The sequence below is a fragment of the Oreochromis aureus genome, linkage group 11, assembly GCF_013358895.1.
Source record: "Oreochromis aureus strain Israel breed Guangdong linkage group 11, ZZ_aureus, whole genome shotgun sequence".
Taxonomy (NCBI): Eukaryota; Metazoa; Chordata; class Actinopteri; order Cichliformes; family Cichlidae; genus Oreochromis; species Oreochromis aureus.
The window spans coordinates 22,684,601-22,696,997 of NC_052952.1; the positions used below are offsets into that span (position 1 = coordinate 22,684,601).

The 12,397-nt window shown below is 43.5% G+C and overlaps 1 protein-coding gene across 15 annotated transcripts in view; it reads right to left on the reverse strand.

The window, feature by feature from the left end:
* Positions 1-12,397, reverse strand: part of fam131bb (family with sequence similarity 131 member Bb) — a 53,260-nt gene that overhangs the window by 21,048 nt on the left and 19,815 nt on the right. For 8 of the 15 annotated variants that reach the window (XM_039619371.1, XM_039619370.1, XM_039619368.1 and 5 more), the window contains 2 exons: positions 11,044-11,113; positions 5,581-5,870 (listed from right to left, as the gene is read on the reverse strand). In XM_039619371.1, coding sequence (XP_039475305.1) covers positions 5,581-5,608 — 28 coding nt within the window. In that variant the 5' untranslated portion in view covers positions 5,609-5,870; positions 11,044-11,113. Of the gene's footprint in view, positions 1-5,580; positions 5,891-11,043; positions 11,114-11,256; positions 11,335-12,397 lie in introns of those variants that run through there. The other 7 variants (XM_039619377.1, XM_039619375.1, XM_031744227.2 and 4 more) reach the window with 4 other exon arrangements.

The following is a 12,397-nucleotide window of genomic DNA, read 5'->3' on the forward strand; positions in this document are numbered from 1 at the left end:
TGGACCAGAAACATTACATTAACTGTGTATACAGCTATAGTCGTATGCACAGTATATTTACTTTGCGATTACGTCAAAGAATATTTTGTGAAGTGAGGCATGAGAGTTTGTGTCTAAATCATGCCATTTTTAGTCAGTTATTCGTAGTTCACAGAAAATCTCTATAGATGATGGGTCAGTAGTCATTATCCAGCATCTCAGTAGTTTCTTTTTTATCATGGCAGACACTGTATCTCTGCACTCGAGTAGGTGATGCTGTTGGGCTCTCAGCAGCACAGTGAGCGAATGTGTTATTCTGCAGGACGGATCCCTCCTTGAGGAAACAGCAACAACAACAGAGCACATGACCAGAGCTCTGAGCCAGCTTTTCTTCCCCTGGCACTCACCCTCCTCCACCGCACACACAGCAGTGCAGCGCTCTGGATACCCCCAGCTTAGCTCAGCCGAGGAAAAGGAGCAAGTAGCGGTAAGGGAGGAAGGGCAGAGAGACTGAAGAGGGAGGGAACAAAAAGGGAGTAACGCGACTGTGCGTAACGAACAACTAAAGATCTGCAGTGGCCGCACTGTCAACTCCAGCTCTGGCTGTAGTGGGTTGACGGCTCCCGCTGAAGTGGGAATCGTTTGAGCGTCATCTGTCTTTTTTACCCCCAGTGCCCTGCAGCAATAACAGCGAGGATCCAGGGGGTTTGGTGCTTGTTTACCGTGACAGCTGCAGTAAGGCTGGTTGCCACGATGGGGTACCGGCTTGGATGGCAGCCCTCTTGCAGCGATATGTGCAGATGCTGGGTTATTGAGCGTCAGAGTTCAGCAAGAACACAGCTGAGGACCAGAGCCCAGATGGCTGGGAGAGATGGCAGAAAACTGAGCTAACTGTGTCTCAGGACATGATCCAGTCACATGCAGACACCCTGACATACACATACTGACACTATAACACAGCACGAGACGACCATTAACCTGGTGAAATGGCATTTCTAAGTTTTGTGCCCTCTTCCTGACACGCCTCATTAATCTGTCTTTGCACGAATGTGGCTGCTATCCCGAGCAGGTCTCCATCACTGATACGGGGTGAATAACTTCCAGCAGTCACCTGTGCAGTGTGGTAACTAAAAGCCTTTGGCAGATGTACCTGAAGCCCATCATTGTGACTCTAATAAACACCCTAATAGCCTGTTAAATATATAATGAACATTTAGACCTGAAAAGGAGGAAATGCCGTTATCCAGTTCTGTTTAGATAAATGGATGGAAACCTGTAGGAAGAGAGGAAATCATTTAAGTATGAGGCAGCTCGTGTACTTTGTATGCAGGAAATCTTTGTTTTCCTTGCTCTTTGATATTCAAAGGAGACTTCCCATCTGTGAGAACATGGCCTTTTTTATCAGCACTGAAGTGGTTAGTAGCTGCAGATAACACAGAGACAATCTGTGCCGGTCGCACACTAATGCCGAGCGCATCCACAAACGCACATATATTCATTCTTTCTCACACACAGCACACACACCCTCAGAGATCAAATTGTAGAGATGAATTTTCTCCTTCACGGCATTATATTTCAATTTCATAACTCACTCTGCGGCTGAGTCACATTGTTTACAGAATCGCCTGCCATCATGTGCCCACACACAGGCCTCTTACTTCTGATGTGCCACATACACACAAGCTCACATTTGCATGCACATACACAATATATAATGCTCTACCTATAATCATCCAGGTTTGTAACCCGGTATCGGTGACAAGGCAAATTATAATAGGGCACATCAGAGAAGTGACACAGAGGCACTCACACACACACACACACACGCCTTCTGTTACATTAGAATCCTTGAACATAAGCATACTCTTTGAGCACACATACCATCACACACACACACACACACACACACACACACATGGTCATCAGGTCTCACCGTGTCTCTGAGTACTACATCACTGAGTCATTCACCTTGAATATGCTCCTGAGCGCAAGGCTTTTCCATCCTGAACAGAAGCCAATCAATCAGACTCTACCTCTGCCAGATTTGCTAGTTTACAGGCAGACTGCGAACTGGCAAATCCGGGACATGGTGTCAGTTGTTGACTGAGCGCGCCGTGTGTGTGTGTGTGTGTGTGTGTGTGTGTGTGTGTGTGTGTGTGTGTGTGTGTGTGTGTGTGTGTGTGTGTGTGTGTGTGTAAAGACATGGTGTAGCGGGGGTGTTCGGTTTTAAATTTAATGGCAGGGAATCCCTCGCTGTAACGCAGCAGAAACAGAGCGATGGAAGAAAGCGCTGAAGTAATATTGGTGCACACGGCGCTTTCACACCCACACACAACATAAAAAATTCAGTAAGACCGCTAAACCACAAGACGGAGGTAAACTGGGCGTCCATACACAAACACATGCAGTACCATGGAGGCACAAAGACACCAAAACTTACTACTGAAAACTGAATGGCCCGAGTGCCAACGTTCTACTTTTTTAAAAATATGTTACTGAATGTAAACATGATTTTCTACAATTAATTAGTTTTATTTAATAGGATGTTGATTAAAAATATAAAATTAAAGAACAAATCATTCTTCACATGCAATACTCTTTGCTACAAACACATTTCAGTCACCTCAGGCCCAGAAAAGCATTGTGAATCGATGCCCAGCCTTAAGTAAGTAAACAACCACAAACACTCACTCACACTCATACTAGAACTGGCTCTTACTGCTTATTGAATCAGCAAATAGTGTGTCAGCTAACTGGTAGTGACGAGTCTAGATAAAGGGCTGCACAAACAGGTGAAAGTCATCACAATGTCCCACATTCATATCTATAATTTCACCACAGCAGGCCGAACTACAGCAGTTACAGTCACAAAGCACACATTGCCCTAAATTATAGTGATTAATGCTTCAAGGAGTTGCAGGTATAGTGCTGCCTGGTAAGTGGACACAGGAAAATGAGCTCAAGTGTAGCTTTTGCCACAGTTATTACTGATTAGATTATCTGCATTAAATCGAGAAATGTGATCGGCATCATGGGGCTGTGACAGTTTTAAACTGACACTGGCTTTTCTTGGGGTAGTTGCTCTTAAAGATGCAATTAAACTCTAATTTTGTCATAGATTGTGGTGCCTTTTGTCGCTGACGAGGTTAAGAAGAATGCGCATCTCCCATCTGCTGCATCTCAAGGCCTTTTACCCTCTGAAGTGGTGATGGATGGATGCAGACATTTTATCTGCTGTCTGTACATCTGTCTTCGCTTGACTCGGTAACAATCAGTAACACAAAACAACCACTAACATATACTGTAGCGAGCCTACTGTACTTGTATGCAATTAGGTTGATAAGGCTATAAGCCAAACTTTTGCCTGGCAAAATAACAAGAAAACAAATAAAATATTTACTCAGTCTTAAAAATCTGTAGTTTATTTTTTGCCTACGTGCATCAGTTACTGAGTCTTTCGATGAGATCTTTCAGTTTAACCTGACACCCGACACCTTTAGAGTAAAGTAAGGGGCAAATAAAGCTTTTGGTTCATATTTCTAATATAAAAAATACAGAATCAATATAGAACTATTTCCTGAGGGATACTATGCAGTATACTATATCAAAGGCTGGGCACAGCCGTATCGTTTGTGAGAAGAATCGAACAATAGTACAAACTGATATCAGAGCCTGGCCACAGAGTGCACTCCCAGATATGATGGAGCTGGGAGAGATAGAAGGCAGACAGATACATCAGGGCTACTCCCGTGCAGAGACAGATCCAGTCCTTTTGCCTGCTGCTCCTCCTGTTGATCTCTGTTTGGCAGCGTGCACTGCAGTTGAGCTGGTCGATCAATAGCACACACTGAAGCCATTCTCACCCAGGATAAACACAACCACGCCTTTGGACGGGCAGCACTGCTCCTGATTCTGTTGCTTACAAGGAAATCAGACCGAGGCACACAAGCTGCTTGAAAATGCCCAGCCTTCCTTCTCTTAAGTACTGTTTGTTTACAAATTCGTGCTAGATTATAGTGCACACAGCTTAAGATAACACTTGCAAACTGAAGGGAAATATTCCTTTTAGTGGATCTACTGCTCTGGGCTGCTGGTCTAAAAGCATATTCTCCTTTATCTCAGTCCATTATCGCTTATCCCTGACTCGAAAACATAATTGCAATTACTAGAGCTCCCTTATTAAATTCCTAAGCTTCCATGATCGCATGTATAAAAACGAGCATCAGTATTCAGGTGACTCGCCATTAGATTAATGGGGCACCTTTTCAAAGCCTTCTGCCTACTTCAGTCACATTATTTCCAACACCTGGAGGCTTGTAGGGTCTTGTGTCTTCATGTGAGCGTTGAAATAGGATCCCAGTCTCTTCTCCTGCTACGCACGGTGTCAAGAAAAAACAGCCACATCTGCTGGATTTGCTGTTTCTGCTGTATTCAGTTCACACCTGCCTTCCTAACTGTGTCACCTTGTACTCTTTTTTGCATATTCTAGATATTTTTAAAATCTTCTTTATGAAGAATTTACATTTAGTTTTAAAAAGGGGGCCTGTGAAAGGCGCAGCATGGACCCTGTTTGCAACCCGATTCTGGTAGCCCTGTAAAGGCTGTGCTTGAGTGTTTCAGAAGAGTGAGTGACTACCGTGTCCAGACCCATGCTGTGCCATAAATATGTTTAAGAGCTGGATGTGCTAAGTGACACATGAATATTTAACACCAAAGAAAGTCTGTGTTTATTTTTACCTTGGCACGTGATTGATGCTACACACTAGGACGCGTAAGCGTGCACTGCAACATACCCGAATACATTTAAGCAAACAAGTGATTGTTTACCAAGCTTTTTGTTTTTTCCCCCAGCACCTCTCGGTCTCAGTGCCGGCGCTGTCAACACGACAGCTACGGGTTTATCCAGGACTATCCTCACCTGAAAACTCCCATCACTGCCACACACCCTCGCCTATGCATTTGCCCCTCCCTCTCCCCCTCTCTCCCTCGCCATCCGCCCATCTCTTCTCCTCCCTGCCTGCACTGAAATTCTTCCTCTGCTGCTCTCTCGTTATCCCCTTCCACTCTATGCCTATTATTCATGCAAATAACAATAAACTGTGCAAACATCCCAGACAATGGCATTATCCCTTCTCTCTTTCTCCAAGCTATGTCTCCCTATAAATAAGCAGTCTCACCGCGCTTCCCTCTCCTGCCTCTCTCTGTCTCTCTCTCTCCTCTCCATCCCTCTGCCTCCTACTCACACATATACATACTGCCAAACAGCATCATAAATCATGGGATGGGAGGAGGGAGGAAGGGGAGCAGGGAGGTGGGGGATGCAGCCACACACACAGTAACACATTTTAACACATATTGCTTTTGACATCTAGGCGGTATACTGTGCATACTGCCTCTGTGACCATACGTCCACAGCTTGCCTTGAGACTGCACAGAAACAGAGGCAAGCAGCTCCCGCGCACAAACACATACAAAGACTGCTCCTAGTCTACACAAACCCTTTGCTCCTGTTTGGACCCCCATCCTCCAGCATCCCCGCTGCACCCCTGCACCCCTCACCCCAACCTCCCTCTAGCCCGCAGTAAGAGAAGTGGAGCTTACTCAGTCTCCTGGAGCCGATGCATCCCATGGTGTATTCACAAAGGCCCTGGACACAAGCGGAAAAGTGTTACCCAGACACGGCGCATTCTCCTTCTCCTTCCTCCTGCGACTCTCTCTTTCTCTCAGCTCTGGCTTCTTTTCTCTTGCTTCTCCTGTGCCGTCTCTTTTTCTCTCTCCCTCCTGCGCTTGCTCGATCACTCTCTCTCCCTCACCCCCTCTCTCTCTCTCTCCCTGCTGCTCTCTCTCCAGTGCAGTGTCTTAGAAGAGATCCGGTTAGTAAGTCAGTATGCCTGAGGGAAAAAGATTAGGACTAAATAAAGATGTGATGCATTACTGTAATTATTTCAAAACATGTATCATATTTTTTTATTATAGTTATCAATAATAAGCATATCAACATATTTTATTACCTGTAACATTTAATTTTTAATGTTTAAGCGGCAGGAGTTCTAACTTTTCACGCAAATAATTTGACTTAAAGAGTCCGACGATGACAAAATATCTGAATATGCACACACAGTCATTTAAAGACAGGTCAAACAACAATTGGACTGAGTATGTGTGCAGTGACGTGCCATCACTAAGATCAATAGCGGTGCTGAGAGTGCCGGTCTGCCATTGTTGTAGATATCGCTGCACTGCTGTAATATTGTTGAGCTAAAATGGGGGATTCTCTCTCTGTCTCCCTCTCCCGTGTGCGTTCAGCCTAACAATGCACTGCAGCGGTTTCCTCGCTCCTCTCCTCCCCTCGCCATCTCCCTCTCAATCACCCAACACCTCCTCCCTCCTTGCCCCCCCACCTCCCCAACACTCATCGCTCAAAAACCATTCTCATACACCAACATGAAACAATCCTGAGGAGAGGGGGAAAAGCAGCAGAGGGTTTTCCTTCACAGTCAAACTGCTGCTGAGTCTCCACCTCCTTCCTCTGTCATCCCTCACTATTGATCCGCCCACAGTCATCTCTGCGCCAATTTCTTCTGTTCACTAAGGATTACATTCCCCCCCTTTTTTTTCCTTTTTATCCCCTTTTCACATTGCCTGCTCTGCTCTTCTCTACTCGGATTTAAAAAAAACTGTCTCCTTAATCTACAGCTCTTTCTGTGTCTCTCATTAGACCTGTGCCTCTTTCCATTAAGGCTGTGTAATTAATCACGTTTTACGTTCAGCCACAGTTTTGCTTTCTAAAGAGGGTGAAAAGAAGATAATCGAGATAAAATGGTTATTGTGACACAACCTGTTTCACAGTTTCTTCACAGCATGTGCCTTTTAGCCCTTCCTTAAAAGCTCTACATCACTCCTCCCTAAACTAAACTTAGCGCTCAAAGAAGACCTCATTATCAACCAAAACAATTATCATTATGACTTCTGCACCCTCCGTCTACTATATCTATAACACCATCATACCAAAACCTTTCCTCTCATCAGTTTTCTATGAAATCGTGCACTTTATTTTTACTTTGATGCATGCTGTTTCTAAGCAGTCTGGACAGCAAGAAGCTGTGTGTGTGTGTGGAAAAGGGTGGAGGAGAGAGGTTTATTTGTGGTCATTTTTTTGTTGACTTTAAACTCTTTGGGTAAACAGCAGGGAAAAGAGCGGGGCAGATGGATGGAAGGAAGAACAGAAAGAAGGAAAAAAGGCACGGGCAGATGGAGGGAGTGATGAGAAGCAAGGCAGGCAGAGAACAGTGGAGTCATGTGCGGGAGAGGTGTGGAGAGGATGCTGTGTGAAATAAAAATTAGCACTCCAGAATGGATGAAAGAAAATGACGGTCACTTGGAAATATACAGTCATGGTTGTGATGCTGCAAAAAAAAAGGGGGGTTGCCAGACATTAGAAATCATACATAATCCAGCCAATCCCTGCACTCTGGATTTCCATGTGTATTAGCTCTGTTTGTCATCTCCCACAGGGGTTTCTGCAGGGGTCAGCTTCACTTCTATAACATGAACCTGTTTGCAGCTGACTGACTGACGCTGTTGTTTTAAATCTCTGTCTCAGTTCTCACTCCATCTGCCCATCACTGCATGTCAGTCAGTGTCTGGAAGTCTCTAAAATCCTCAGCTAATCTAGGCGTATCTATCCTGCTTTACCTGCATTTCCCTGTCAATAGGATTCCTGTTTTATACTCCTTTTCTCCTACAACACTTTGTACATTGTGCATCTATAAGGGTTAATTGATTGACTATTTTGAAAATCGATTAACCACTAAAGTGACCAAGCAGCCACAATCCCAGGTTATGAGATGCCGCTTTTCAATCTCTCACATAACAAATGATTCCTGTTGTTGTTTTCATCTGAACAAAAGAAGATATTATAACACATTTCTCACTGCTTTCTTTTTCTTTTTTTGTAGAGCAAAGATTAACCAAGGATAATATTTTCACATTAATCAATAATGGAAAATAATTTTAGCAGCAGCCTTTTCAGACAGTCTGTGACAACATGGTGATCTATGATACCGTCTAGCAATGTGAGACAAGGTCAGCCATAGATGGAGGAAATTCCTGACACTAATCTCACGCATGATGCATAGGCCACTCACAAATGTGACTGCCTCTCATCGTCGTCGCCGTCTCATTACTTATTCTCTCACACGCGGAGACAACAAAAAAAGGAAGCAGATACCGTGACGTAAAACGGCCTCGCAACACATGACACAGGCGACTTCTATCATGTTCCTGTCAGCGCATCTCTTGTTTTCTTATCTCGGGTGATGATGCTGCATTGAATTTAGATGTAGTGGCTCCTGTTTAATATTGCCTTGGGGACTCACACCCAGATAATTTCTGTAATCAATGACTTTCATGTACCTGTCACTATCTGTCTATCAGCTCCTGGCTGCTATGTAGGTTACACTTCAAGGATAATGAATACCAGCTTCAATACTGTCTTGTTCAGACAATCTAAAGGCGTTCTGGCTGATGCACAGGAATGCCTGCTCCAGTCTTTCTAAAGGTAGTATTAAAAACTAGTTCAGACTGGTTAAACTCCTCTGAGAAAGGCCCTTTTTTCTCCACCCTCTGCCACCTTTAGTTGGTGACTGTCTACTGTTTTGTCTGGCTTTTTTGTGATGAGTGTGTCATTATATGTGTTAATTGGAACCACATGTTACACACTTGCCTTCGCTAAGTTAGCCATAAGGAGAAAGGGGATGAGAGGAGGGGGTGGCATCTGGGTGAAACTGGCGAAAGAGAACTGATGCGAAAGACAAGGAGAGAAAAGAAGATGAAGGGGGGATGAAAAAAAGGGAGGGAATTACTAAATGGTTTGTTTTTGAGGAGGCAAGGGGTGTAGGAGGTGGGTGGGAACAAGGGAGCAATATAAATGTTGTTATGAGAAGAGGCAGTCTCTGATAAGACATTCTCTAATGACCGAGTTTATGTCATTAGCTTTGTTTTAGCCAGTGGGAGAATAGAGTTTGTGTGTATTATTAGCTGGCGCACTGAGCCACAGTTTCTAGCTTGGATTCTTCAGCACACATATTTTTGGGCTGTTTTATATTTGTGTGTGGGTAGTATAGAGTCTCTCTGTGCATGACTTGTGCGTGTATGTGTTTATGCAGCCGTTACACCAGGCAAAACCTTGCGTACGAGGAGTTCCCAACTCTCCTCTATTATTTACAATTCTCTTTCCTCTTCTCCCGCAATTACCCTACATTCTCTCTCGCTCCAGCCCTCCTCGTCTAGACCACCAACACCATGCAGCATGTTCGTCCTTAGATACGTTTCTGCGTTCAGCTCGTTTCCTTCAGCTTCTCAGCATCTCTAAGAGTCACGTCTGAATTTGCGGGTTTCCACCTTACACACCTCTGTCTTTTAACACATCGCTGGCTCAAGCTGATTTGCTTGCTGTCAGAGAACGTGGGGGAATCTTCTAACCTCAAGCCATTTCATTCTGGGCTGTGTGCAGCACAGTAATGAATATCAGTCTGACACCTGCTGGGGGGATTAGGACACTGCAGTCTCACCCTGGCTTTGATTGAAAGCCAGTTTGGCAGCGAAGAGACTTTTCCTCTCAGTGCTGAGTGACGAGGCCATGTTTTGCCACAAATATGCAGGTTCTCATCTTGGCTGATGTGCACCTGGAATTTATGCTTTGCAGATTTATGTGCATGACCGGTTGCTTTGCATATCTATTGCAGGCTACACTTTGTGTTTATACTGGATTTTCACATGAAAAATTCTTCATTGGCTTTTTCCTCATACTCCAGTCTAAATTTATTTAGCCTGCCTTCAGGCTGGCAACCTGATAAACAAAGTAAAGATAACATCTGTATAACCTTTACTGACATTTATTTGCAGGATAATTATCTTGGTCTGTATTAGTGTTTAGCTATCTGTTTAATAAACTGGCAACTGATTGTATAGAAGGTGAAGAATGCGTGCATTACTCTCATGCTGAAGCTGATAATGAGTATACTGGGTAACTCGTGCCTTATCTTATCTTAGTTATAACAGAACCATTCACTTTCTTCCACTTATCCAATTCAGGGTCGTGGAGGTGCTGCAGGCCATGTCATAGAGACCATAGAGACGTGGGGTACAGCCTGGACAGGACGTCAGTCGCTTGCAGCAATAACACAGAAAGACGGACAACCATTCACTTTTGCATACAAACGCAGTCAATTTACAATCACCAGTTAACCTAACATGCATGTCTTTGGACTGTGGGGGGAAACAGGAGTACCCAGAGATAACCCACACAGGAAAACATGCAAACTCCACAGAGAAAAGATGCAGCCTGGATTCAAACCCAGGACCTTCTTGCTGTGAGGAAAGAGGGCCTATCGATTCTTAATGTGGTGAAGTAGCCATGAAAAGCAGCTGAAACCACTGTTTGCTGAATTTAAAAGTGGAAGTTAGCCTTATTTCTTACATAAAGTTCTTTAAAGGGGGCACTGGACAACCTGAGTTGGATTAAATGTTACCTAATTACCTTATTAACGTTAAAAAAGGAAGGGCACAAAATTAAAAAGCTAAAGATGCATTTATGTACAAGATAAGTTATTATGGATCATTTAATTTATTCTGGACAAGCAGTTCAAAGTTAAAAATGTTTCAATCGCCTTGCATACAAATGGCTTCTCAAGAAATTATTAAAAGAGAGAGAGAGAGGGAAAGTGACCATGCCTCTGTATGGACAGGAAATTATTAGGATTTTAATCATAAGCACTGAGGTATTACAAGTACCGATTCATGCACAGTATGTGGTGGACAGAGAGAAGTTAAAAAAAAAGAAAAGAAAGGAAATAAAATTGCAGCGTAAGGAGGACAGACTGAGAAATGAAGCAATTGGAGAAGAAAAGTGGTGAAAAAAGACAGCATTATAGAGAGGGAGGGGGGAGCGAGAAATATGGCACTTTAGCGAGGGAGGGGTGGAGGAACCGTTCATTCCAAGGCCTGGCCACATTCCAGTCTGTCTGGCTCTGATTCCAACAGCCTCCTGTTTTTTTGCCTTACCTTCAGACTCCCTGGACCCTGGAGCTGCCTTCTCACTGCCTGATCCAAACTTCAGTCACCAAGGCACCACCTGGTTTTAAAAAAAAGGAGGAGAAGAGCATTAAACATGTGTCATTTAGCTTAAACCCTCTCACCCGTCAAACACAATCACAAGAGAGTGGAGGAAATTTGGAACAACACACAAACATTTGTCATCTGCCTAAAAGCCCCCACCCTGGATGGGGTGCATATTCATTCTCTGTGGAAACCTCTGGGTGGAAATTCAACATATTTTTGTCCCACTGGAAATGTGGAGAGACTGGAAACATTCCTCGCAGGACAATAGGCTATCAAAGACCCCACAGACCACACCCTGTAGTTCACAGACATGAATCAGGCAGCAACAGGTTACACAAGCGCTGCTGCAGAGGTAACGGAACTGAGCAGAGAGCTCTGCTTACGGTTTCACAATCAGGCTGAAGTGCAACTCTGCCCTGTCTCAACCTGAACATCATATGACGATCTGTGAGTTGGCAGCAGCGTTGAGAATGTGCAATGAGACCATTAATATATGTGTGTACAAATAACGATGACTCACATGGTTTTCACGTGTTACATATTTGCTTTTTAAAAGGTTAATCCAACATTCAGGCTCCAACATTAATCATGCTAAAAGCACAAAATAAACATTCTGTTTGTAGATAATTGCAGCTTTTTCCCTTGTTTATATGTTGAAAAACACAGGATGGGACTCCAAATAATTTTCATTTGACTTTTAATTGTAAAGATTAATGTTTACACACTACCATGTCTTCAGAAGACTTGATCGGTCAGTTATGTTTGGCCTCTAACATGTAAGAAAATCATTTAAAAAAATGAAACAAGTAAAATCATGGAATTTCTGGTTTTGTATGACCAAATAAAATAAGCAAGTTGTCAGTACTAGAAGCTAAAACATGACCGTCAAGTTCTTAAAATAACCAGTTGTTAATAAGTTAATCTACTTATCATTTTGGCCCTAAACAAGAACAAAGTATGACTGCTGTGAGAACTGAGAGCATGCTCTGTTATTTTTAGTCTCCATCTAACTGAAATGAAACATTAAAAAAGACTTACTTAATAAAACAGAAAAATGACTACACCTGAAGAGGTGATATATGACTCACACCAGGTAGGCTGTGTGTGAACATTGTGAGTTGGATGTTGGTGAGAGACAAAAGAGCATTATGTTATCGACGTGGCTGAGCTACAGGATGGGAGGTGTCACTTTAACACCAGGTTGCACATCCTGATTACAGGGACAGATAGAATGCAGTTGCTATCTATATTTGAGTTTACTAATCATGTGCACAGAGACTTTCCACGTTTACGGTCT